Source organism: Dipodomys ordii, unplaced genomic scaffold (genome assembly GCF_000151885.1).
Source record: "Dipodomys ordii isolate 6190 unplaced genomic scaffold, Dord_2.0 Scaffold162, whole genome shotgun sequence".
NCBI lineage: Eukaryota > Metazoa > Chordata > Mammalia > Rodentia > Heteromyidae > Dipodomys > Dipodomys ordii.
In genome coordinates, this window is record NW_012267378.1 from 1,568,314 (window position 1) to 1,595,119 (window position 26,806).

General features: G+C 39.6%; 1 protein-coding gene and 1 pseudogene across 1 annotated transcript in view; one reads left to right on the top strand and one right to left on the bottom strand.

The window, feature by feature from the left end:
- Mccc1 (methylcrotonoyl-CoA carboxylase 1 (alpha)) overlaps positions 1 to 26,806 on the bottom strand; it is a 61,283-nt gene that overhangs the window by 24,485 nt on the left and 9,992 nt on the right. Inside the window, exons 4-11 of the mRNA XM_013033028.1 lie at positions 26,520 to 26,615; positions 17,799 to 17,920; positions 17,222 to 17,369; positions 17,012 to 17,133; positions 15,354 to 15,465; positions 13,346 to 13,427; positions 8,155 to 8,282; positions 4,490 to 4,673 (exon numbers count right to left, since the gene is read on the bottom strand). Coding sequence (XP_012888482.1) covers positions 4,490 to 4,673; positions 8,155 to 8,282; positions 13,346 to 13,427; positions 15,354 to 15,465; positions 17,012 to 17,133; positions 17,222 to 17,369; positions 17,799 to 17,920; positions 26,520 to 26,615 — 994 coding nt within the window. The remainder of the gene's footprint in view (positions 1 to 4,489; positions 4,674 to 8,154; positions 8,283 to 13,345; positions 13,428 to 15,353; positions 15,466 to 17,011; positions 17,134 to 17,221; positions 17,370 to 17,798; positions 17,921 to 26,519; positions 26,616 to 26,806) is intronic.
- On the top strand, positions 8,842 to 9,304 carry LOC105998371 (annotated as a pseudogene).

Consider the following 26,806-nt stretch of genomic DNA (forward strand, 5'->3'; position numbering starts at 1 on the left):
GATTACTGTTGTGAGCCACTGGTGCCTGGCTTCACTTCCAACTTTTTGCTTGCCATTTTGAAATAAAAGTCTCAACAGATATTTCTGCCTGCACTGGCTTTGAGCCATAATCCTCAGCTCTCAGACTCCTGAGTAGCTAGGATTACAGGCATGAGCTACTAATGTTGGGCTCATCCTATCTTTTTTTGAGCTTTCTTTTCCTTTCTCATTTTGAAAGTCGGGGCCAACTCCTATCATTGCATATTCTACTTCTTTCTGCTCTTAGCATTCCCCTCCCTCCACTCCTGAGTTTCCTCATCAATAAAGACAATAGTTTCTGCATCCTGCAGAGTTGTTGGGAAGAATGACTAGAAAGTACCAAGAGCTATATATAGCAGTAACCATCATTTAAGAATCTGAGTCATGTCACATTCTACTGGTTACAAACAGTGGAGCATCACCAGGAAGATTGTTTGAGGGACTTTTCATGATTGTGTCAGATCAATTGACCTCGCAGGACCAGAGGGTTCTCATCTCTAATATCAAGGAAATATAATACACTCTCATCAATTTTCCTGCCTATTCATCTATCAATACATCCTGAACACCTATTAGGCCTAGGCTTGAGCTACAGGTTGCAAATGCAACATGGAAGACAGTCTTCCTGAAGTGTCTAACAACCTAACAAGGAAATGACGTAAAAAAACCTGCAGGATGATGGCACTTTGCCTACAAAAGTCATTCAGGGCACACAGAAGAGGAGGCTGGGGGAATGTCTTTAACTCCTATGTCTGCTATCCTTTCACACTTTTGGGATGCTTTCCTTATCCTATAGAAAGAATGATATTAAATCATTTGCAAAGAAATGATGGACATGGGAAAAAATACGTTAAACAAAGTTAGTCAGGCCCAGAGAGACAAAGGACACATGTTTTCTCACATATGTGGAAGCTAGAACTAATTTATAAATGTACAAGTAAACAGACATATAAGAATATACAAGTGTACACAATGTATTGGCTTTAGTATGGTATTTGCAGGGGAGAATTCAAATGGTGCAATTCCTTAGAAAAACTCACAGTCCTGTTTCCTGAATATCAGGAAACTGGCACTTGCAAGGTGTTAGGTGGAAGTGAAAGGGAGGAGAGGAGACAAAGAGAGGATGGAGAATGAAGTCATAGTATTTAATTTATATCCTATGAAATTAAGAAAACTGAAGGGAGGGGTCAGGGTGGAAGGGAAAATGATAAAAGGGTGTCGTCAATCAAGATGCATTGGACTTATAAAAAATGATTTGTTGGGACTGGGAAGGTGGCTCAGTGGTAGAGCGCTTGCCTTGCATGCCTGAGGCCCTGGGTTCGATTCCTCAGCACCACATAAGCAAAAAGAAAAAAGCCAGAGTGGCGCTGTGGCTCAAGTGGTAGAGCGCTAGCCTTGAGCTGAAAAGCTGAGGGACAGCACCCAGGCCGAGAGTTCAGGCCCCACGACTGGACCCTCCCCCCCAAAAAAACAAAAAATGATTTGTTGAATGATGAATCCTTTGTACTAAAGATAATAAAAATATAATTCAAACCAGGTGCCCATGGCTCATGCCTATATTCCTAGCTATTCAGGAGGCTGAGATTTGAGAATCACAGGTCAAAGCCAGCCTGGGCAAGAAAGTCTGTGACATTCTTATCTTTAATTAACCACCAAAAATCTTCAAGTGCTGTAGCTCAAGTGGTAGCACTAGCCTTGAACAAAAAGCTCAGGGGCAGTATGCAGGCCCTAAATTCAATCCCCAGGACCAGCACAAAAAATTAAAAATTAAAAAAAGTTTTAAAAAAGGTTTTTGCTGTTCGACTGCAGTGTCGTTTTTTTCAAATAAAAGAAACTTGGCAGAGCTCTATAAGCAGACAGACACACAAGCAGACAAGCAAAAAGGCAGAGACACCCTAAGTACAGAGTGTTGGTGCTCTCAAAGGGATAGACCTGCAATGTCCTCTTTTGTTGCTTACATGCTATAAGGAGAAGTTAAAATGTTTCCCAACTACTAATCCTTCTGTAGCTTAGCCAGTGCCCTCAAAGTGCTGTTAATTTATTACTTACAAATGCTAATTCTGACTAAGTGCTAGTGGTTCATGTCTACCATCTAAGTACTCAGGAGGCTAAAATCTGGATGATTCCATTTTGAGGCTAGCCAGGACAGGAAAAGTTCACTAAACTCCATCTTCAAATTAACCAGCAAAAAGCCAGGCTGGAGATATGGCTCAAGTGGTAGACTATCAGTCTAGCAAGTGCAACGTCCTTAAGTTCAAACCCTACTATAAAAAAAAAGTCCTAATTCTTCATTTTGGTTTTCAAAAGTTTTTGCTGTAAAAATACTGTACAGAGGGGTTACAGTTACATGAGCAAGGTAATGAGTATATTTCTTATCAAGCATTGTTGCCTCCTCCTTTGTTTTTCCCCTACCATCCCTTCCCTCCCACCTCTACAGCTACACTTGCTCATGTAACTGTAACCCCTCTGTACAGTATTTTCACAATAAATTTTCACTTATTTAAAAAATAAAAAACCCAAATAAAACAGTTTTTAAAATATATAATTTGTCTTCAACCCGTGTCTCCAGCTATACACCTACCTTTTGTGTATGCGTGTGTGTGTGTGTGTGTGTGTGTGTGTGTGTGAGTGTATGTTGCCACTGTGGTTTGAACAAAGGGCTTTGAGTTCTTGCTTGGCTTTTATATTGAAGATTAGTGCTCTACCATTTGAGCCATAGAGCCACTTCTGGCTTTTTGGTGATTAACTGGAGATAAAAGTCTCTCCAGTTTATCTGTTCAAGCTGGCTTTGAGCTAGGATCCTCTAATCTCAGTCTCCAGAGTAGCAAGGACTACAGATGTGAGTCACCAGTGGCCAGGAGACTCTTTTCTTCAGTGTACACTGTCTCACAGTTCTTTAAGCTTTCTCTTTTCTTTGTTCTTCTAATGCTGTTAGATTTGCCTACTTACTCCATGCCAGACTTCCTCTTAAACTCCAGTCCTGATTATGTCAACGTTAACCTAACCGCTGATTGCTGAGGATGGTTGCATCCTATCACAGTGTGGCTACTGCCATCGAGTAGGCAGTAAACAACATGGCTCCAAGGATAACCTTGGCCAAATCACTTTACTCAGTATCCCGAAGCTGTTTACAAATAGTGTGCTTTCATGGTCTAAGAAACCTACATATAAAATTACCCACAGTAGTTACTTTATGTAGGAAGCATTAAGGAACTGTTAGCTAGGAATCACACACTAAGCTGGCACTTGCACTGCTATCTTTTCATGTAATCTATTTATTTTATCAGTTTACTTTATACTGAATTTATATCTTAATTCTTTGACTTTTAAAATCACTTTTAGTATTAGGCAACAAATATACACAAAACATTTCTTGATAAAATCTAACCAAGTACCTTGCATTTTAAAACAAGTTTGTATTATTTCAAATGGAAACATGTTTTTTGTTGTTGTTGTTGATGTTGTTGTTGGTGGTGGAAGTATTGTTTTTTGTTGTTGTTGTTGCTGATATTGCTTTTTGTCTTTTTATGTCATGGTATTCAGTATACACTATGTGGAAAATGAACTATGTAACTTTTGGGCAGAGATGGGAGGGGGAAACTAAGGGAAAGGGGAGGAAGTAGTGACACTGTCCAAAAAGAATTGTACTTATTACCTGATTTACAAAACAGTAAGTCATCTGTGCAATACCTTAATAATGACAGTAAGATTTATACACACACACACACACACACAGATAAATATATATGTGGCCGGGCACCTGTTTGTCACACCTGTAATACTAGCTACTCAGGAGGCTGAGATCTGAGGATGAGGGTTCAAAGCCAGCCTGGGCAGGCAAGTCCACAAGACTCTTATCTCTAATAACACACTAGAAAACCAGAAGTGGCACTGTGGTTCAGGTGGCTGAGTGCTTGTCTTGAGCTGAAAAGCTGAGGGACAGAGCCCCTGGCCAGAGTTCAAGCCCTACAACCAAAAACAAACAAACAAAAAAAACACCTAAAAAAATTCCAGAAGGAGCAGGGCACTGGTGGCTCATGCCTGTAATCTTAGCTACTCACTAGGCTACTCAATAATGGAGGATTATAATTCAAAGCCAGGAAAGTCTATTTCTAATTAATCAGCAAAATAACAGCTTGTATAACTCAAGTGCTAGAAAACCAGTTGTAAACAAGGAAAAAGAGTTCAAGGTTTTTAAGTTCAATCCCCACTACTCCCATGTCCCCCTGCCCCCATATCCAGAAGGAAAAAGGGTAAAAGTTTATGAGAATTCAATTGAATTCTCTAGTTTGCATTATTACAAAATAAATAATGCAATAAAGTAGGATATGGTCACACAAGTCTGTAGTTCCAGCTATTTAGAAGGCTGTGGCGGGAGGATCACTTGAGCTGGGTAACATAGTAAGACCTCGTCTCAAAGAAAAGTATTGAAAGTTTAACAAGAATGAGACTTTGTTTTATTTCACTTCACCTTGCCGCACTCCAGTTTCAATCCTAGTAGAAAGGTCTGGTTGAGGGGAAGACAGATGCACCAATGGGCCAGCCCCTGGCATGAAGTTGTTGTCAGGATCTTCTGCGTATATTCGAGCCTCAAAGGCATGACCTTGCAGAGGTATTTCTTCCTGGCTCAAAGGAATCTTCTCTCCTGCTGCAATCTGGCAATAGAAGAATGCTTCTTATAAAACCTAAAACAAGGCTGGGAAGGTGGCTTAGTGGTAGAGTGCTTGCCTTGTATGCAGGAGGCCCTGGGTTCAATTCCTCAGCACCACGTAAGTAGAAAACCTGGAAGTGGTGCTGTGGCTCAAGTGGTAGAGTGCCTGTCTTGAGCTGAAGAGCTGAAGGACAGCGGCCAGGCCCAGAGATCAGGCCCCACGACCGACAAAACAAACAAACCAAAACAACAACAAGAAAAAAAACCCTCACCACACAGCAGCTATGAGATTTAGACAGACAATGGTCTTGATTTTCCTATGGAAAATATACATTTGGATTTTGCAATGCTGCCAGATATGTGCCTTTACCTATCCACTGGAGTGGTAGGAAAAAAAAAACAAATTAAAAACACACAGCTTTGGAAGAGTCTGTTAGTTACAATAGATTTGTCAAGTCTTTTAATAGAGAAAAAGCAAATTCACAAACTGATGACTACTTTATAACTATAAAAATCAATGTTTGAGCTGGGAGCTGGAGGCTCATGCCTATAATCTTAGATTCTCAGGAGGCTGAGATCTGGGGAAGTGATTTGAAACCAGCCCATGCAGGAAAGTGCATCAGACTCTTATTTCTATTTTACCAGCAAAAAGTTAAGTCAGAAGTGGAGGTGTAGCTCAAATGGAGAGCACGAGCCTTGAGCAAAAAACTAAGGGACAGTACCCAAGCCCAAGTGCCAGTTCCAGTACTGGTACACACACAAGAAAATTCATATTTATTTAGCAAGAATGGAAACAAAAGTATCTTACTGGCAAGATATTCTTTTCACCTGAGATATTAGAACTCCATTCCCAAATTCAACATTTTTATAGTAAATTATTAGTTTGTGTTCAGTCATGGGGACGGTGGGCTGAACTTAACTATCCTATGGTGTTATTATCATCAGCAAGAGAGTGATAAAGCAACAGGAAAAGGGAAGTACACTACAGAGGAAAATGTCTCATCACTTTGCACATATAAATAGGAAATATCAAGAATCATAATAGGAACAAAATGAAAAGTAACTAAGATTTAAATGCCTCCTTGGCATGGTATTCTCAACCACACCCTCTACAGCCATATTGTCTGGTTCGATTTTGTTTCTATATCACAGAGCCAGGCAAACTTCTTCAGCTCTCCATGCTTTGAGGAAAGCACCTGCTGTAAGCAAGCACCATTGAAGCATGAGCTAATATCATTTCATCCCTATCTTTCACAATGCCTTTGGTGGTTTAACAGGTTTTTGTTGTTGTTGTTGTTGTTCAAGAGGGGAACTCAAACTTGGTACCTGACACTGGCTTCCTTGCACTCTACCAATTGAACCACACCTCCAATCTCAACAAGCAGTTTTGTGTGTTTAAATATTTTAAAAAATTGACCATGTACCATTTTGCAAAATATGATCTGACTTTTAATTACACAGACTCATTTACAATTGGCTTGGCTTGTCCTATATTCCTGAGTCAATCATGCCTGCAGTTGTTGGGATTCAGTACACTTGGGTTCTCTCAGGCTTAGATGCCAATTCACTGAAACCCTAACCTTGAACATCTTCCTAGCTTCTCAGGTCACAGCTAGCCATCTGCACCTGCAGCTGGAACCAATGCACACATCATTGAACCTTCTATCTAAGCTGTCTGGCTCTACAGGCGGGTCCTGGAGTACAAGCTCTTGACTCATCAAACAAGGAGGTCCCTTGCTTTTCCTGTGTCTGGAAAACACATTCCAAAGTGCTTTGAGCTCTAGGTACAGAAGCTTCCTTAACTTCTAGAATCTTTTCTTACATGATAAAAACTCCTTTTTCAAAAAAACAGTTGCTATAACCTACTTTTTTTTAATTATTCTTTCTCCTCTATCTTTCTCTCCCTCTCTCTCTGTCTCTCTGTCTCTCTGCCAGTTCTGGGGCTTTAACTCAGGGCCTAGGTACTGTCTCATGTTTTTCACTCAAGGCTGGCACTCTACCAGTTGAGCCACAGCTCCACTTCTGGCTGTTTTGGTGCTCAACTGGAGATAAGAATCTCATGGAGGGCTGGGAAGGTGGCTCAGTGGTAGAGTGCTTGCCTTGCAAGCCAGAGGCCCTGGGTTCGATTCCTCAGCACTACATAAGCAAAAAGAAAAAAGCCGGAGGTGGCGCTGTGGCTCAAGTGGCAGAGCGCTAGCCTTGAGCTGAAGAGCTGAGGGACAGCGCCCAGGCCTAGAGTTCAGGCCCCATGACCGGACCCCCCCCCCAAAAAAAAAAGAATCTCATGGATTTTCCTTTTCTGTGCTGGCTTTGAACTTTTTTTTTTTTTAAGGTTAAGTAATGTGCATCTTTCTTTTTTTTCTTTTTTTATTGTGAAAATACTGTACGGAGAGGTTACAATTACATGGGCAAGATAATGAATACATTTCTTATTAAGCGTTGTAGCCTCCTTCCTTTGTTTCCCCTTCCCATCACTTCCCATCCACCCCCCAACCCCTCTGAACTTCAATCTATAGATCTCAGTCACCTCAGTAGCTAGAATTACAGGTGTGAGCTGGTGTAATTTTTTGAGTTCCAGGGGAAAAAAGTCTGCTGTTTTTGCCTTTTTATTCGGTGGTACTAGAGTTTGAAATCAGGGTCTCAAGATTGCTGGGCATGCCTTCAAACCGACCCTTGTGATCTGTGAGGCCTCCATTACCATCTATGAGCTGGGATGACACCAATCTACTCAACTTCAGCAACTTTCATTAGCTCCCGAAGTTACAGAAACCTAGAAGAATCTTTTGGTTCAATTAAAAACGCCAATCACTCACTAAAGGAACATCAGATTGTCCACAGAAGTTCAGAAAAGACAAAATTCTTGAAATAAAACTTCAAGCTGGGCATAAGTGGCTATACCTGTAATCCTAGCTACTCAGGAGTCTGAGATCTGAAGAGCATGGTTCAAAGCCAGCCCAAGCAGGAAGGTCTGTGAGACTCTCATCTCCAATAAGCCACCAAAACAGTCAGAAGTGGAGCTGTGCTTCAGGTGGTAGAGCACAAAAATGTGAGCACAAAATCCTTGACTACAAAAGCTCTGGGACAGTGCCTAGGCCCTGAGTTCAAGCTCCAGTACTGCAAGAATTAAAAAAAAAAGAGTCAAATTATGGTATGGCTTATAACACTTTGGTCTTAAGGCTTAGTCTCAAAATCATGCATTAGACAAGTGTTGGCAGTGGTGGTTCACCTGCTGGCTGCCCAGTGCCTATGGGGAACTGAAGGTAAGTGATAAATGAGAAATCAGAGACCCTAAAGTGCCATTAATGTCAGCATCCAATGTAAGCTCTATTTTTCACTCTTATTTCCCGGTTTCCTTTACAACCATTAAAAAATGATTCCTGTCCAAATGATTCTTGACATGTCTCTTAAAAGGAGACCAGAAGGTAACATAAAAAAATAAAATAAAGGAAAAAAAAATACTTCATCAACCGATGAAGCATTCTCACCCTGAGCTGCCATTCCACCAAGTCTGTTCCTGTGATCATCTCAGTAACAGGGTGTTCTACCTGCAGCCTTGTATTCATCTCCATGAAGAAGAAATTGTGCTTTGCATCCATAATAAACTCCACAGTTCCTAAAAGACAAAATACCATGGTCAAGTAGGGCACCTCGGGCTCATATCTGTAATCCTAGCTACTCAGGAGGCTGAGATCTGAGGAGCATGGTTTGAAGCCAGCCTGGAGCAATCCTTGAGACTTTAATCTCCAATTAATCAGCAAAAAGGAGGAGGTACCGCTTAAGTGGACCAGCCTTGAGTGAAAAAATCTAATAGACAGGATTTGGGCCCTGAGTTTAAGCCCCAGAACTGGCAGAGGAAAAACAAATAGAATGGACACATTTCAATTGCACATAATCAGTATCAAGTCAAGGTCTTTCACAGTATAGAATATTGAGTACTACTGCTGGGTTCACTTAATGCTAAACATTTTGCATTTCATAAGGAAAGCATCTCACATTTTCCAGCAGTAAATGAGTATCAATTCAAAATAGGGAGCTGCCTGAGAATTAGCAATGGAATAGTATATTTGGGGTTGTGAGCAGATGGGAAGCCCAAATTATGAGTAGAAAGCCTTGACTAGAAAAGGCTGAGAACGCTCTTTTCCTCCCTGGCTGTCTGAAGGTCTGCCGCCTTCATGAATGACACAGTAACTATCTGGACCAGGAAGTTTATGACCAACCGACTACTTCAGAGGAAGCAGATGGTCATTGATGTCCTTCACCCTGGAAAGGCAACAGTACCTAAGACAGAAATTTGGGAAAAACTTGCCAAAATGTACAAGACCACACCCGATGTCATCTTTGTATTTGTATTCAGAACCCATTTTGGTGGTGGCAAAACAACTGGCTTTGGCATGATTTATGACTCTTTGGATTATGCAAAGAAAAATGAGCCCAAACACAGACTTGCAAGACATGCCTGTATGAAAAGAAGAAGACTTCGAGGAACAGTGAAAGGAATGCAAAAACAGAATGAAGGAAGTCAGAGGGACTGCAAAGGCCAATGTTGGAGCTGGCAAGAAGCCAAAGGAATAAAGATCCCGCATTGACTTGACCTGCAGCGGTGATGAATTTTTCACAAAGGGATTAATAAACTGTAAAAATCAAAAAAAAAAAAGAAGAAAAGGCTGAGAACATGAGTCCCTGATACTCTAATATCATGACCCAGTACACACGCACGGTGTGCACGCATGCACGCAAGCATGCGCACGCACACACACACACACACACACCAGCATTAACAACAATGAAAAATTATAATTTTTCCTCTAGCTTTTTTTTCCCATGGGGCTAGAGATAAAACCTAGAACCTCAAGCATATTTAGGCAAGTGTCTCCTAGCTTGGTTAAGGTTTAATTTTAGAAAATAAACGTTAATTATTTTAAGTGTAAATGTGTTGGTTTTGTCAGTTTATGTAATTAGTATACCTGTCTTGCAAAACACATTAAGTTCTTCAGAGAGAAGATAAATGAAAGAGCTCAGCACTCGAGAGTGAGAGCACTGGAGCATGAATCAAGTGAATGTTAAAGAAAATCTTAATTTTCTTATTCTTGACTGACTTAACAAAAGACAATAGCTTATGTATACCTTCATATATATGCTTATGTATGAGATTCATGATGACAATAACAGAAAGAATAAGAGGAAAAGTTAAAGCTCTTTGTTTTTGGTGCCATACTAAGGCTGAACGCAGGTTCTTGTACTCATTTGGCTTTTTCTCTCAAGGCTGGGCACTTTGCCACTTGAGTCACACCTCTACCTCTAGCTTCTACTCTGGAGATAAGAGTCTCATATACTTGCCTGCCCAGGCTGGCTTTGCACCTTGAGTCTCACATCACAGCCTCCTGAGTTATTAGTGCCCATCTCTCCCTGAGCCTATCTGGGGGGAAGGGAGATAGTTATACATTCTTCTTCTTATTAAAAAATATACCTGGCACCAGTGGCTCATACCACTAACTACTCAGGAGGCTGAGATGTGAGGACTGTGGTTCAAAGCAGGGTGGAGCAGAAAGTCCATGAGACTCTTATCTCCAATTAACCAAAAATCTGGAAGTGGACCTGTAGCTCAAGTGGTAGGGTGCTAGCATTGAGCCCAAAAGCCCAGACCATGAGTTCAAGCCCAATATTTGGCACAAAAGGAAGGAAAGAAAGAAAGAAAGAAAGAAAGAAAGAAAGAAAGAAAGAAAGAAAGAAAGAAAGAAAGGAAGGAAGGAAGGAAGGGTGAGAAAGAAAGAAAGAAGGAAAGAAAGAAAGGAAGGAAGGAAGGAAGGAAGAGAAAGAAAGAGTGAGAAAAAGAAAGAAAGGAAAGAAAGAAAGAAAAAAGAAAGGAAAGAAAGAAAGAAGTGAGAAAGAAAGAAATTCAGTTCTATGACTGTCAGGAAATCCAGGCTCTGAAAGTTAACCATGATCTATTCAATTTTCTGGTCATAGCACTGTCATTGCTTCTGACCTCATTCGAAGCCTTAGACATATGAGGCTTTGTCCTTGCCCTTCTACTTCTGGAAAAAGATATATTTGAAGGAGAAATTTTCAGAGAAGACAATGACTCTGTCTTCCTAAAAGATAAAACCTTCACTTTTCTTTATGAGGAAAATAGCAACCCCAAACCACAGGCAGGTTGGGGCCTGCGCAAACCTCAGTTTAAAAAAAAAAGTTATTTCTTGTTTTAAAAAATATTAATTTTGTTTTCTTTTTTCCTTTCAAATTTTTTATTATTGTTGTTGGTTGTGGGGCTAGGTACTATGCCTGAGCTCTTTTGCACGAGGCTAATACTCTACCATTTTGAGCCACAGCTCTATTTCTGGTTTTCTGGTGGTTCATTGGAGATAAGAGTCTCACAGACTTTCCTGTTGGGACTGGCAGCGATCCTCAGGTCTCAAGCCTCCTGAGTAGACAGGATTATAGGCAGAACTACCAGTATCCAGTCTTCCTTTTCCATGATTTCCCTCATTTGTACTAATTAGTATATGTCTAGGATAGTCCCAGTAGAGGATCACAATAGCTTAGTAGCTATGTACATATGACCATATAAACTGATGCTAATTGAAATGAACTCCAAGATATGGACACAAGAGGGTTTTTTGTTTGTGTTTTTTTAATGTACTATATGAAGTTCTTTGTTTTTTCTTTCCTTTTTCCCCCTTTAGTTTATCCTCTGTTGCCATTGTTTTTAATTTTGTGTCTTTATCTGATTTGAGAAGGGAAGAGGAATAACAAAATGGTGAGACAGAGGACAAAGGGTGAACTAATGCAATAGTGATGCTCATAAGACACTATGTTGGAAATGAACTTTACAACTTGGGGGGAGGGGAGTTGAGGGGAGGGAAAGTGGGAGAAAAATGAGGGAGGGGGGGTAACCATGTCCAACAAGAAATGTACTCATTACCTTACTTATGTAACTGTAACTCCTCTGTATATCACCTTTACAATAAACAAAATAAAAAACACCACAAAAACAAAAAACTTTTAAGCGGATTTTTTTTATCTTTTTCTTTCTCACTTTTCCCTTATTGTTATTTATTTATTTATTTTTGCAGTGCTGGGGATGGAACCCAAAGCCTTGTACATGCTAGGAAGGTGCTACCACTGAGCTATATCCCAGCCCTTGATTTAATTTATCTTATCTTTAATTGGATCTCTACTTTCCTTTAACTACTTTAAAAATTATCTCCTACCCTTCTCTCTCTCTCCCTGTGGGTTATGGGGCTTGAACTCAGGGCCTGGGTGCTATCCTTGAACTCTTTTGCTCAAGGCTAGTGCTCTTCCATTTTACGTCACGGCTCCACTTTTTGATTGGTTAATTGGAGATAAGTGTCTTATGGGGACTTTCCTGCTCCAGCTGGCTTCGAATGGCAACCCTCAGATCTCAGCCTCCTGAGGAGCTAGGATTACAGGTGTGAGCCACCAGTGCCCAGATTCTTGTGTGCGTGTGTGTGTGCGCGCGCGCATGCACACCAGTACCAGGCTTGAACTAGGGCCATATGTTTTTATTCAGCTTTCTTGCTCATAGCTAACACTACCACTTAAGACATGCCTCTGTCCAGCATTTTTCTATTAATTGGAGATGAACTCTTATACTCTTCTGCCTGGGCTGGCTTCGAATCTCAATTCTACAGGTCTTAGTCTCCTGATATGAACCACCATGAAAAAAATAAGAACTTTTAGGGAAGAATAGGGGACCAGTGGAAAGGAGGAGTGAAAGGAGGGCAGGAAAGGGCAGAGGGGAGGGTGCAAGATCAAAGCACAAAATATGCATATATGGAAATTTACAGTGAAACCACTAGTCTGAAAAATTAATATAATTTAATAATTACAATTAAAATATAGGCAACATATAGTATCTATTCTTGGAACACACAGAAGTCAGTAACAGAAGGATATCTGAAAAACCAGTATCAAGAAAAATTTTACAGGCTGAGAATGTGGCTTAGTACCTTAGTACCTTAGTAGTGCCCGCCTAGAATACATGAAGCTCTGGGTTCGATTCCTCAGTACCACATACACAGAAAAAGCCAGAAGTGGCGCTGTGGCTCAAGTGGTAAGAGTGTTAGCCTTGAGCGGTGCCCAGGCCCTGAGTTCAAGCCCCAAGATTGGTTAAAAAAAAGAAAAATTTTACAATATTTTTAAACTAAATGAAATTGAAAATACAACATCAAACGCTTGTGAGATGCAGCAAAACCAATGTCTAGAGGGAAATTCACAGACCTAAATAAATATATTGGGAAAGAAGAAAAGACTTAAAATCAGTAAGCCAACCTTCCAACAAAGAATATTAGAAAAATAATAGCAAATTAAATCCAAAGTAAGCAAAGAATAAAAATTTTAAAATAGAAGAAAAAACCCAATGCAATTGAAAATATAAAATTAGTAGAGAAAGTCAATAAACCCCAAACTAGTTCCTTGAAAAGGAACTGGGTTGACCTCAAACTGCTATCCTCAGATCACAAGCCTCCTGAATAGCTAGGATTTCTGGCAATAGCCACTGGAGCCTGGCTTGTAATTGGTCTTAACATAAAATTTATTTCTTATTGTGAGTATGGTTAAAAGGTTGAACACTATTGATTATATATGTATCTTTTAACTTCTGAAACAAAGATAAATTGTTTTCTTCTCTTGTGTTAGAAGTGAAACTTAGCATACCTGCTCCAACATAGTTTACAGCTTTCGCAGCTCTGACTGCAGCTTCTCCTAGCTTTCTTCTTACTTCAGGTTTAATACCAGGCTAGGAAAAAGGATTAAAACACATCTGCATTACTACTTTGATTTGCTGAGATTTCCATATAATGTAATATTATATTTTTATTTAGCAAACAACTGTGGGGAAAAAAAAGCATTAGCAGGCATGGTACTCAGGAGACACTATGTGGGAAATGAACTACACAATTCGTTGGCAGGGACAGGAGTGGGAAATGGGGCGAGAGTAAAAGAAAAGGATGACATTGTCCAAAAGGAATGTACTCATTATCTGACTTACGAAGCAATAACCCTTCTGTATGAAGCCTTAATAACAACTACACATATATTTTAAAGATAAGAATTATAGCTAGTAGGAGGTTGAGATCTGACGACTGTAGTTTGAATCCAGATGGGTAAGAAAATCCCTGAGACTCATATCTCCACTTAACTACCAGAAACCCAGAAGTGGAAAGGTAGCTCAAAGTGGTAAAGCATTAACGTTGAGCAAAAAGATCAGGGTCAGTGCCCAGGCCCTAAGTTCAAGCCCCATGACCAACAAAAATGAAAACAAAACAGATAAGGATTAAAAAGCTAAGGTTAATTACTCCAGTAAGAAATACTGTTCTGTAACTTAACTTTCAATATCACAAAGTTTAATGTTTTAATGTCTGTGTTTCAGATACTACTTGGTATATAATTACATCCTTATCCTTTGTGTCTAGTTAGCAACTTTCATAACTATATTAAAAATACAATAATCAGTAGGAAACTTTCACTGGTCTCTATTTTCCTTCCGGATGATATAGCAACTAATGACTTTCTAGAACAAAGGATTTCTTGAGCTTTCATGTTAAGAAGTAAGGCTCATAAAAAGAAGTATGTGTCAATCAGTAAAAATTTTAGCATTTTAAAAGAAAGCTCAAGAGATAAATATTTAAGCAATGACTGTTTATTGAAGAATTAGCATTTACCAGTTGCTGGTAGCTCACATCTATAAACCTAGTTACTCAGGAGGCTGAGATCTGAGGATCACAGTTCAAAGCCAGCCAGGGCAGGTAAGTCATGAGATTCTAATCTCCAATAATCTCTCAGAAAAAGCCAGAAGTGGCTCTTGAAAGCGGTAGAGTGCTAGTCTTGAGCACAAAGAGGCTCAGGGACAAGCCCAGGCCCTAAGTTCAAGCCCCAGGACCGGCAAAAAGAAATAGAGATTCAAAAAAAGGACAAGACTATCTAAAATAATTAAAAAGGTTCAAAGAGACATAAACCATTAAAGTTAAAGTGCCAAAGAAGAGTGACTCTCTTCCACAGAAATGACCCAAGGCAGGAAGATATCTAATGCATTGTAGAAACACCAGAAACAGTTAGTAAAAACAAGTTTTTGCTATTAAAAAATACATCCAGGGCTGGGAAGATGGCTCAGTGGTAGAGTGCTTGCCTTGCATGCATGAGGCCCTGGATTCGATTTCTTAGCACCACATAAGCAGAAAAAGCTGGAAGTGGCGCTATGGCTCAAATGGTAGAGCTCTAACCTTGAGCTGAAGAGCTGAGGGACAGTGCCAGGCCCAGAGTTCAGGCCCCACAACCAACAAAAAAAACAAAACAAAACAAAACAAAAAAAACCCTTCCAATTAATCCGATCATTCTTGTTCCACTCCTGCAACTAATTCCAGTGAATTATAATTGAAAATGGGCAAGGAAACCTCACAACCCAGCTGGTAACTCTTCAGCTGACAGATTAGAGTAGATTTTCTGAGATTGTTTTTTTCTGGAAGGAACATGGCCCTTATGTGCCTGGCCTTGGAGCATCGACAAGCTCCAGATCCCCAGCCCTGAAGCAAGGTCTTGTGGTTACACTGCTGCTAGGAAGCTGGTATCCAACAGGACTTTGAGGGGTAGGAGACACTTCTTAGACAGATGGGAACCAGGTGTGCATTCCAGAGAAGTTCAGAACACTTCCTATGTGGATCCTTACCGCTGGGGCCTCCTCAATGATCTTCTGATGTCGCCTCTGCACGCTACAGTCTCTTTCAAACAAGTACACTGCATTGCCATGGTGATCACCAAACACCTGGACTTCCACATGCCTATTTAAAAGCAAACACATTGGTTAAGGGTGATAAATGTCACATTCCAAATGGTTGGCTCTAATCAGGATTCCCCCATTTTCATTTTTCTCTCTCTTTTTTTTTTTTTTAGACCTGGTATTTTGACTTCAAAATAGAAGTTATAGATTTAGAAACAGAACCATATTCTTGTCAAATCTCAAAGTAAAAGTTTTCATTTGTACAACAGATATTTGAGAGGAAAAAAATTATATATCTGAAAGATTTGGAAAACTAAAGACTGAAAATACAGAAAACTCAAAATATAAAATTCACATTGTTAAGGGAAAGACTGGCAAATCTGACTACATAAAAGTTACAAGTTACAGTTATCTTTCATATGATCACTTTATAACTTTATAAGCAGACTTAAAAAATTTTTTTATATCAGATGTTTATTTATTTAACAAGTCCTGGGGCTTGAACTCAGGGCCTGGGCACTGTCCCTGAGCTTCTTTTGCTCAAGGCTAGCACTTTACCAGTTGTGCCGCAGCACCAATTCTAGCCTTTTCTGTTTATATGGTACTGAGGAACCAAACCCAGGGTTTTATGTATGCTAGGCAAGCACTCTACCACTAAGCCACATTCCCAGCCCCTATATCAGACTTTATAAACCATGGAAAACTGTAATCAAAATATCTCATCCACAAAAAAACTAAGAAATAGGGGCTGGGAAGATGGCTCAGTGGTAGAGCGCTTGCCTTGCATGCCTGAGGCCCTGGGTTCGATTCCTCAGCACCAAATAAGCAAAAAGAAAAAAGCTGGAGTGGCGCTGTGGCTCAAGTGGTAGAGTGGTAGCCTTGAGCTGAAGAGCTGAGGGACAGCGCCCAGGCCCAGAGTTCGGCCCCACATCCGGACCCAAAAACAAACAAACAAAAAAACCCTAAGAAATAAATTAAGTGATGCATCAGATAAATAAATATAGACTACTTAGTATTTTAAGAATATGCTTAACCCGGCCATATGACTTCACTATCACTTTAAGGGGTTAGATTTGAACATACGACTTTTGGAAAGACCCAAGCGTTCAGGCCACAGGCCACGGCAGTAGGGTGGAGGGGAGTAAAGCAGCCTTATTATAAGGTCAGATTAAATCGTAGTCTTCTTGTGGGCCTGTGCTTGAACTATAACCTTCAGTAGTGTCTCTTAATTTTGTTCATTTTCTCTCTTCAGTGAGCCAGGAAACATAGAGGCGGTTACAGCTAGCTAACTTCCTCCAGGGACAGAAAGGGCTTTGGCAGTTTCTCAGGGAATTAGGACTTGGTGGTCCTTTTGCTAAGAAGAACAGAATGTTCTGAGTCTATTGCAAAGCAATTACTTTCCTTTTCATGGATACACCTTGTGAGAATCTACAGGGGCTTCTGGAGGCAAGACACCACTAAGGAGAGTGAGCCAGCCCAGGATGAGTTAGCTGGATTACGTGTGAGCCATCAGCGCCCAGCTCCATGTCTACATTTGATAGAACACACAAATACATTGCTTTTGTCATTTAGTTTAAAACTCAAGAGTCAGGACAAAAGCTGTCTACCTTGGTGTGTCCACAAACTTCTCAATGAGCATGGCATCATCATTGAAAGACTTCTTTGCTTCTCTCCGAGCCGATTCTAATTGCTCTTGAAATTCTTTTTCCGATCGAACGATCCTCATGCCCTAGGAGAGATAGGATGGCTATGACTGCAAGATAAATAAAGCAAAGATGACTTGGCTGAATTTGCAAAGGCAAATACCCAGTGCTCACCTTTCCCCCTCCGCCTCGGACGGCTTTAATCATGACTGGATAACCAATTCTCCCAGCGTGCTCCTTCAGGCACTGGGTGGACTGGTCCTCGCCGTGGTACCCTTCAATAACAGGCACTCCAGCAGCAGCCATGATGGATTTGGATGTACTGTGGAGTGAAAACACCAAGACGCCTGATTTATGAATTCTTTCATAGAGGGGAAACACAGATATAGCCTAGTCCACAAATTACAATGAATTCTAAAGAAACTATCCCATACACACAAATAATATTAACATATAATGATATTAACATATAATACATATAATATATAATAAATATTAATATACATACTAACTTGCTTGTTGCTTTTTCTCACATAATATGGCAGCCCATCCCACCTTTTACTCAGTGTACAGATTAGAATCCCTAATTGAATATTTTCTGTAACTCAGTGGAGTTTTCTTACATGGGCAGGTAAGTCACTTATATCCATGGCAACAAAATAGTATGATTAAATTGCCCACTGTAGGTAAAAAAAAAGATCTGTATCAAATAACCTTTGTGTAGTCTATTTAGAAAGATATGAACTCATACCTCTTTATACCCATGTCTCTAATTGCAGAAGAAGGAGGACCTACAAAGATAATCCCTTCTTGCTTACAAAGTTCAGCAAATTCCATGTTTTCTGAAAGAAACCCATATCCTGGATGGATAGCCTAGAGTGAAAAATAAAATGACACCCTTGTTAGTTCTCAATTGGCTGGGCTTGGAGACATTGCCTAAACCAGAAGAAGAATCTTTTCTTTTGAGATGCTGGGAAATCAAGCTCAGGGCCTTTGCACAGGCTAGGCAAGTGTGCTACCACTGAGCTACATTCCCTGTTCTGTATTTCTTTTTGCTGTTGTAAGATATATATATAACTTAAAATTTACCTCTTGACCTTTTCTCTCCAGTACCAAGGTTTGAACTCAGAGTCTCCAGCTTTTGTTTGGCTTGCTTGCTGTCTCATAGCTGGCATTTAGGCCATGCCTCTAGCCAACTTTTGGCTAATTGTTTTGGAGATGGGGTCTCTGACTTTTCCGTTCTAGCTGGCCTTGACCTACAATCCTCTAGATCTTAGCTTCCTGAGCAGCTAGGATTATAGATATGAGCCACTAGTGCCCAGTAACACTTCAACCCCTTTGAAGTACATAATTCAGTGGCATGGAGTACATTCACATTGCTGTACAGTCATTACCACCATTCATCTCCAGAACATTTTCATCATCCCAAACAACTCCCACTTCCTTTTCTCTCTAGTCCCTGGCAATCTCTATTTTATTTCACACCTCTGTGAACTTGCCTAGTCTGAGCACCTCATATAAATGGAATTATACAATATTTGTTCTTGTGGATTTGGCTAATTTCACTAAGCCTAATGTTTCCAAAGTTCATCCATGTTGTAGCAGGTATCAGAATTTTATTCCTTTTTAAAGCTGAATAATATTTCACTGAATGTATGTAATCTACATTTAGTTTATCCATTCATCTGCTGATAGACATCTGAGTGACTCCTATATTTTACCTACTGTGAGTAATGTTGTGATGGACAGTGGGACACAAGTATCTGACTCCCTGGTTTAAATTCTTTTAGATACGTAACTAGAAATGAAACTACTGGGTCACACGATCATATGGTAATCTACAGCAACTCTGTACTTTAATTAAAATAATACTGCTATTAGGGAAGAATGCCAAAGAGTAAGGGTTTCAGAGTGATAAGGGTGATGTGTGTGCTCTGTCTCTGTGTAAAACTAGCCTGAAAGTGAAACCATAATATCTAAAAGCTGGAAAGAGCCCACTGGGGCAATAATATGCTATTATCTTCAAGCCACAACCTATGGTTATCTGTCTAGAACATAGCCAAGAAGCAAATACAATAAATCATATATTACATCACACATACACATACACAGAGCGGGGAGAGAGAAAGAGAGGGCGGGCTTAGTGAAAGAGGAACCTAGTTGGCTCTAATTTACTCAGAATTTTAACAAATTTTAACAAATCTGCTTATCTGGCTCTGAAGGGAAATCAGAAACTGAAGAAGAGCAACATTTGAAAGAGTAAACACACCAATAACAATCACTGATTTAGCCAAAGAAAGAAAGAGGGGGCAGAAATGGCTTCCATACTTTAATAAAGGATAAAAATTGGTTCTTTTAAAATAATAAGTGTATTATAATAAGCAGAATACAAAAAGAGAGTAAAGCTTAGCCAACAGTTAAGTTCAAAGAACATTTCCAAATTAAAGGGGTAAGCTTCAGAAATCTGGTGAACTCATGAACAGCACAACACATAGCATTTTTTATGTGTGTAATTGTACAAGGAGGGAGTACCATATTCCCTTGTGCAAGACCTTCTTTTAACTTGGTTTACCCCCTCTATGGTTCTCTTCCCTCTCTCCCTATTGTTCAACAACATTCACTCAGTTCCCTTACGTTATCTTCACAGAGGCATTGTATTTCAGTATTATTTATCTTCCTTCATTCTCCTTTCCTCTCCTTCTACCCTCTTGTTCCCCAAACTGTCCCACAGTTTCCATTACGTTCTATTACATACATAAATATGCATATGTATATATGTTTGTGTAAATCAGTGAATAAGTCTATCTTCAATAATAGCAAAAAAATTGCAGTATTTGCCTTTCTGGGCTTGGTTTATCTTGTTCAACACAATCTCCAAGCCACATGCTGGTGGCTCAAACCTGTAATCCTAGCTATTCAGAAGGCTAATATTGGAAGTTTGTGGTTCAAAGTTAGCCTGGGCAGAAAAGCCCTGAAGACTCTTATCTACTATTAACTAGCAAAAATCTGGAAGTGGAGCTGTGGCTCAAGTGGTAAGAGTGCCAGCCCTGAGTGAAAAACTCAAATGAGAACAAAGCCCGAGTTCAAGTCCCAGAACTGGCACAAAAAAGCAAAGTAAACAAAAGACAAGATCTACATACAGTTCCATCCATTTTCCTGCAAATAACACCTTTTGGCGGGTGTGGGACCCACAGCGATGAGGGAGGACTAATAGGAAGGGTGAATAAGGATAAATATAGTTGAAGTATTTTATATGCATGTATGAAAATAATAAAACTTGTTGAAATTATTGTAAGAAGGGCAGTGGGGAGAGGGTAGGAGTGAATTACATCAGGGTACATTGTGTACATAGATGGAAGATGAACTCCCCTTGTACTACTAATATTGTCAAATAAAAAAATGTAAAAAGAGCCAGGCACTAGTGGCTCATGATTGTAATCCTAGCTGCTCAGAGGCTGAGATCTGAGGATCCTAGTTCTAGCCAGGCAGGAAAGTCTGTGAGACTCTTATCTCCCATTAATCACAGAAACACCCAGTAGTAGAGCTGTGGCTCAAGTGGTAGAGCACTAGCTTTGAGCACAAAAGAAAGTTTAGTGACAGCACTCAGGCCATGAGTTCAAGCCTCAGAACCTGAGTTCTGAGTAAAATGAAACCTGAATATATCTTAACAGAAAAGAAAAGAAAGAGGTCGGGCATTGGTGGCTCATACCTATAATCCTAGCTACTCAGGAGGCTGAGATCTGAGGATCATGGTTCAAACCCAGCCCAGGCAGGAAAGTCCGTGAGATTCTCATCTCCAATAAACCACTCAGAAAACCGGAAGTGGCACTGTGGCTCAAGTGGTGGAGCCCTGATCTAAAGAGCTGAGGGATAGTGCCCAGGCCCAGAGTTCAAGCCCCATGACTGACAAAAAAAGAAAAGAAAGAACAGAAAGAACAGGAGCATAGCTCAAGTGGTAGAGTGCCTTCCTAGCAAGTAGGATCCTTTGAGTTCAAATCCTAGTACTAAAAAAAAAAGGAAAAGGAAAAAGAAACCTACATTCCAATGACAATAAAAACAAACAAATTAATTCAGATTAAAACTTCACATTTTGCTGTTGAGGTTTCAACTTTTTTACTTTTATATAGAATGGTCAAATATTTATGTTGGGAAAGTAAAATAGGTCTACACTGTCCTCCCTGGTCATGTTTCATTTTCTGTCTCTTTGAAAAATGATTCACCAATTTGTAAGTTGATAAATTTAGTAAATTCATAAAACTCTGCAACCATCACTATAATCAAGTTTTAGGACACTTCCCTCATTTGAAATGTTCCCTGTACTCACAAGCTGTCACCCAACCCACCTCTGACCTCCATTTGTTTCCTATTTTTTAATTTTGTATTTACTTTTTTTCTTTTGTACCAGTACTAGGGCTTGAATTCAGAACCTAAGTGCTGTTCCTTAGCTATTTTGCTCGAGACTTTACACTTTACACTTGAGCTACAGCTCCATTCTTTGTTAATCGGAAATAGGACTCTCATAGACTTTCCTGCTTGAACTGCCTTCAACTGAAATCCTCAGATTTCAAACTCTTGAGTGGCTAGGGTTGCATGAGCCACTTGTGCCTGGTTCTGTTTTCCTTTAGTTTTGTCTTCTAAAACTGTTGATACAAATAGACTTTTTTTTTTTATTGTAAAGATGCTATACAGAGGGTTACAGTTACATGAGTGAGGTAATGAGTACACTTCCTCTTGAACATTGTTGCCCCCTCCATTGTTTTCCCCCTACCATCCCCTCCCTCCCTTCCCCGAGGTTCTTTTTTTTTTTTTTTTGTGATTAAGTGATTACATAATTTCCGGAATTTCACAGTATTGTGGAATAATGATGCTCATTTAAAGTCACAAGTTCATTCTAACTTTCCTGGAGCAAATTGTCTATCACGGTCTATAACATATAATGGTGTACACATATACACCATTCATGTGATCAGCAGCATGGGGATATTTAGTAGTGATTCGACCAGATGAGTGGGAGTTCTTTGTTTCTTAAGTCCTGTTAATTTTGTCATATCACCTAGCATTTTGGATTTAGCATCCACTTATCAGGGAGACCATGTACCATTTGTCTCTTCGTTCTTGGCTTACCTCGCTCAACATGATTCCTTCTAGCTCCATCCATTTCCCTGCAAATGTCATTATTTTGTCATTTCTAATGGCTGCATAATATTCCATTGTGTATAGATACCACAATTTTTGGATCCATTCATCTGTGGTGGGGCATCTGGGTTGTTTCCATATCCTAGCTATTGTGAACAGTTCTGCAATAAACATGGAGGTGCACATGTCCTTGTATATTGGTACAAATAGACTTTTATAGCACATCATTTGTTGTTGTTGTTGTTTTATCAGTTGTGGGGCTTGAACTCTGGGCTTGGACGCTGTCCCTGAGCTCTTCAGCACAAGGCAAGTATTCTACCACTTGAGCCACAGTGCCACTTCCAGTTTTCTGGTGGCTAACTGGAGATAGAGACTCATGGACTTTCCTGCCTGGGCTGGCTTTGAACTGTGATCCTCATATCTCAGCCTCCTGAGTAGGATTACAGAGTGAGCCACTAGCGCCCAGCAATTGGAGTTTTTTTTTGCCAGTCCTGTGGCTTGAGTTCAGGGCCTGTTCATTGTCCCTGAGCTTCTTTTTTTGCTCAAGGATAACAAATTTGAACTCTATTCCAGAAAATATTGTTGGTTTCTTTTCTTTTTTGTCTCGTTTATCTGTCTTACAGAGGGAAAGGGGAGTCACAGAAATGGAGGGGCAAAGGATAAACAAATGTAGCAGTGATCCTCACTAGACATTATGTTGAAATGGAACTACACAACTTGTGGGTAGGGATGGGATGGAAAAACTGGGAGAGTGTGAGGGAAGGGATGACGTTGTCCAAAAAGAAAAGTACTCTTTACTTGACTTATGTAACTGTAATCCTCTGTAATCACTTTTATAATAATAAAACTTTTAAAAAACATAAACTGTCTATAAAATTTAAATTTCAGTGGGTGTGAAGTGGATCCAAAAAGTGTGCATTTCTAAGAAACTCCTAATTGGTGGTGAGAAGTGTTGTTTGGTATGGCAAAAGGGACTATATAAATTTTGAAAAATATCATGCAGAACTTTTTGTGTATTAGATTTTATATATGTAAAACAGATAATAATACTGTGTCATGTATATATTAAGTGATATTTATGTTAAAGTACATGGATTTCTACCAATAGGTATTATTATCCTCTACTTTTCTGTCTAAGGGTCTTTGACTCTATGTATTGAGAAGCCTTTAAAAACATACACAAAAACCTGTGTTATAAATTAATGCCAAAATTATTCAGTTTAGAAATTTTGGTTCTAAAAAAAGGAACACAGAGACATAAATGTAAAACAACTTCATACAATCATTAATTCAAGTGAAAAATGCCCCTGGGTGTTAGCTCTTTGGGTTGCTCGTTAGTATTAAGTATTAAATGACTGGAACAAGAAATTTTAACGCTCAAGAGGGAGAAATCAGTAAGACCGAGGAGGCAAGAATTTATAAGAGGCAAGAACTGAGATGGGGGTGAAGACTACTGCAAATGACCCCTAATCATTCTGCCAGCTTCCAAGTCTACCAGCCAGCGAGTGATCTCATTAAAATACAAATCAGCTCAGTCACCTGCTGAATTCTTCCAAAAGCTACTTCAAATGCAATACAAAAACTCCTTGTCAAGTCCTAAATACATACAGACTCTTTTAATGTCCTAAAATAATAATGCAACCCCATCTTATGCTTCCGGGTCCACATCAATTTCTTCCTTTCTCAGTAGATTTTCTCAACCTTCCATTCTGGGCTTTGAAAGAGGCTCTGCAGTTTTGCCAGGTGGGTTTGGTTGGGTTCTCTACCTATAACCACTGGAAATGGGCAGTTTTCCTATACCTCCATCTTGGGAAGAAGCAGTTGATTCCAATCTTTAGCTTTATTGGCACTCCTGATAGGAGTTAGTTGAAAAGCAAGCAGTCAAGGAATTGTGGCCTAAACAACTGATAAGCTGTTAAGACAAAACAAGCCTAGAAAAGAATGAGGAAGTAAGAAATTCAAAAGAATGAAGAAATAGGATGGGACATTAAATCTTTGGCATCACAACCTTACAGGAAACAGAAGAGAGACCTACCAATCAGAACGCTGTCTTCCAGGACTCCAATTCTCACTATTTAACCCAAAGCCAAGCTCTAATAAGGAGGATGGCACTGGATGACTGAGATGGGCTGATTATCTGTATTCCAGTAGCCTATCTATGTCACATGCTTTTTCTCTGCTATATTTCCTAATACATTTTCCTATTGTGAGAAAAGTGTCTTTTCTATTAGAGTAGTTTGATTCCTTTCTGTTAATCTTGTGAGAACTGATTTTTCTGAAAAGTGCTGGCTCTGGCCAGGTGGCTTGGCCCTTGTTAATTACATTTTAGTTAAATCCTTTTCCTGCTGCACATGAACTAAGACATCCTATTAGAAGCTCCTTGCATTTTAGTTACATCCTGTTAACTAAACCACATCCTTTTGCGGATTGTGAACCTGAGGTCAGCCAATGGGAGCAGAGGAGCAGGGTCTGCCGTGTTAAGGATAAAAAGGGAGCAGCCTGCCTGTTCTGTGTGCTTGCAGATTTTTGCCTGATGGTGTACCCTTCTGCTGAAGTAAATTTTGCCTTGCCAAGTTCCTTTCAAATTGATGTCCTTATTTCCTCAACATTCTTAACATACTGAACTATTTCTAATGCTATCATCTTTACGATGCTCAGGTCTTGCCTGAATTTTCTCTTGTCAGATGTAAATAATAAAGGTCAATTTAGCTGCATTAAATTCTGGTAACATATTTGGTGCATTGGCAGGGAATTAGAGACTAGATATGTCTTTTTCTGACTTGGATTCATCAAAAGGTAACACAGTCACAAGTTGCATTACTATATGCCCTGCTGCTAGATAAGGCCTCTCCCCAGATCAGAGCTACAGCTGCAGAAGTGTCCGCCTCCAGCTTCTTCTCCAAACCAAGAGGCTGCTCACTTTGTATCTCTGAGGAGCTTATACTTTATCCTCTGTTGTTCTACTCTCTGACACCAATGGAGGTAACTCCTAAACTCAAGTCTCTCTGTTTAAACATGGAATGGAATGTTAGTTTTACTGGTCATACTGAGCAGCAGTTCCTCACTCCCCTCAATCCAACCACACGGAACAGTTGTGTTCTTGAATACCAAGCTTGTTTCATCTCAGCCTTAGCAATCCCGACAGAATGCTTTTCCTTAAATATCTTGGATGGCAGGCCCCTTCTCATCCCTTAGGTCTTAGTTCAATTGTTTTCTTCTAACTACTTTATTTAGAAGTAACTCCCACCCAATCTTCATCTTTTTATATTGTTTTACTTTCTTCCCAATAGTATAACTCTGCTTCTTGAATTATTGGTTTCAATATTTATTATGTACTTCACAGCTACACTGGAGCTACACAGGGGAGAGACTGGCTGACTTATCCATTGTGGTATAGGCTTGGAAGCTGCCACTAAGCAGGTGGCCATGTGGTGTTTGTTGAGAATAAATATGAAAGTGAAAAGAAAGGAGGAAGAGATTGTTAGGTGATAGAACCATGTAAAAAATGCATGAAGAAGAAATAGGCTTGAAGCATAAAGAAGAGGAAGAGTCATTATTACTGGAAGAAAGAAATGGAGATAAAACAAGTTTGGCAATAGAATGGGACCATATCTGAAACTCTTTTAATGCCAAGCTGAAAAGTCTCAACTTTTAACCATTGAAGATTGACCAACAGGATAGGATGGGAAAACATGAAGTTTTCAAAGCAACAGGGTGGGGACAGGAGATACCAATGGAATGTGTAAAAAGAGTGTTTATCCAGTAGAGAAAAGATCTGGTTGAGTTGGTAAGAGAATTAGAAATAGCAAATTTAGCTGAGGCTCAAAAATCCAGATTTAAAAAACAAATCATGGAATCTGTGTGACAAAAAGAACTATCTCTTGAAATATTTCAAATAAAGATTCCACAGAAATTGGTTCCTATTTCATTTAAAAAGATGTAGAAGAGATGTAATGAAATCCAATTTGGGGTCTGGGCATATTGGTAGTAGGGTTTTAGAATGAGACTGGAAGATCAGAGGGAAGAGATTTCTCTTCTGATTATATTTCACACTGTGATGTGAGCAAGATCTACTTCTCTCCAAACATCTAATGCTTTTGGAAGTGGAAGAGCTGAATTTCATCTCTCTTAACTTTATGGTTAGGCCCTCCCTCAACTTATTCCCAAAGAACTAAAGAACACAGGATAGAAGGAACATAGTAGAGCAAGTGAAGAATGAGGAGTGTCATACTTAATAAATAAAATAATAACTCAATCACCAAATATAAAAATGTTGATTCAAAAGAATTTATGTAAGTTAATTTCGAATACATTTATTCCTTCCCACAACTCTTACCTGTGCAGCAGAGATTTTGGCCACTTGAATGATCTTCTCCATAGAGAGGTAACTCTGCTGTGAGGGGGCTGGGCCAATGGAATATGCTTCATCTGCCTGTTTAAGAATATTACATGCTTAAAAGATGACACGGTTGGTACATATTTGGATGCACATAGAACCACTTCTGGGTCATTTTGTTGTTACAAATTAAAAATTCTGTACACAAGGACAAGAGCAATGAACAGAGACAATGAACATGGGAAGTAGAAGCACCAGCTCATAACTATGTTATGACAATAAGTTTT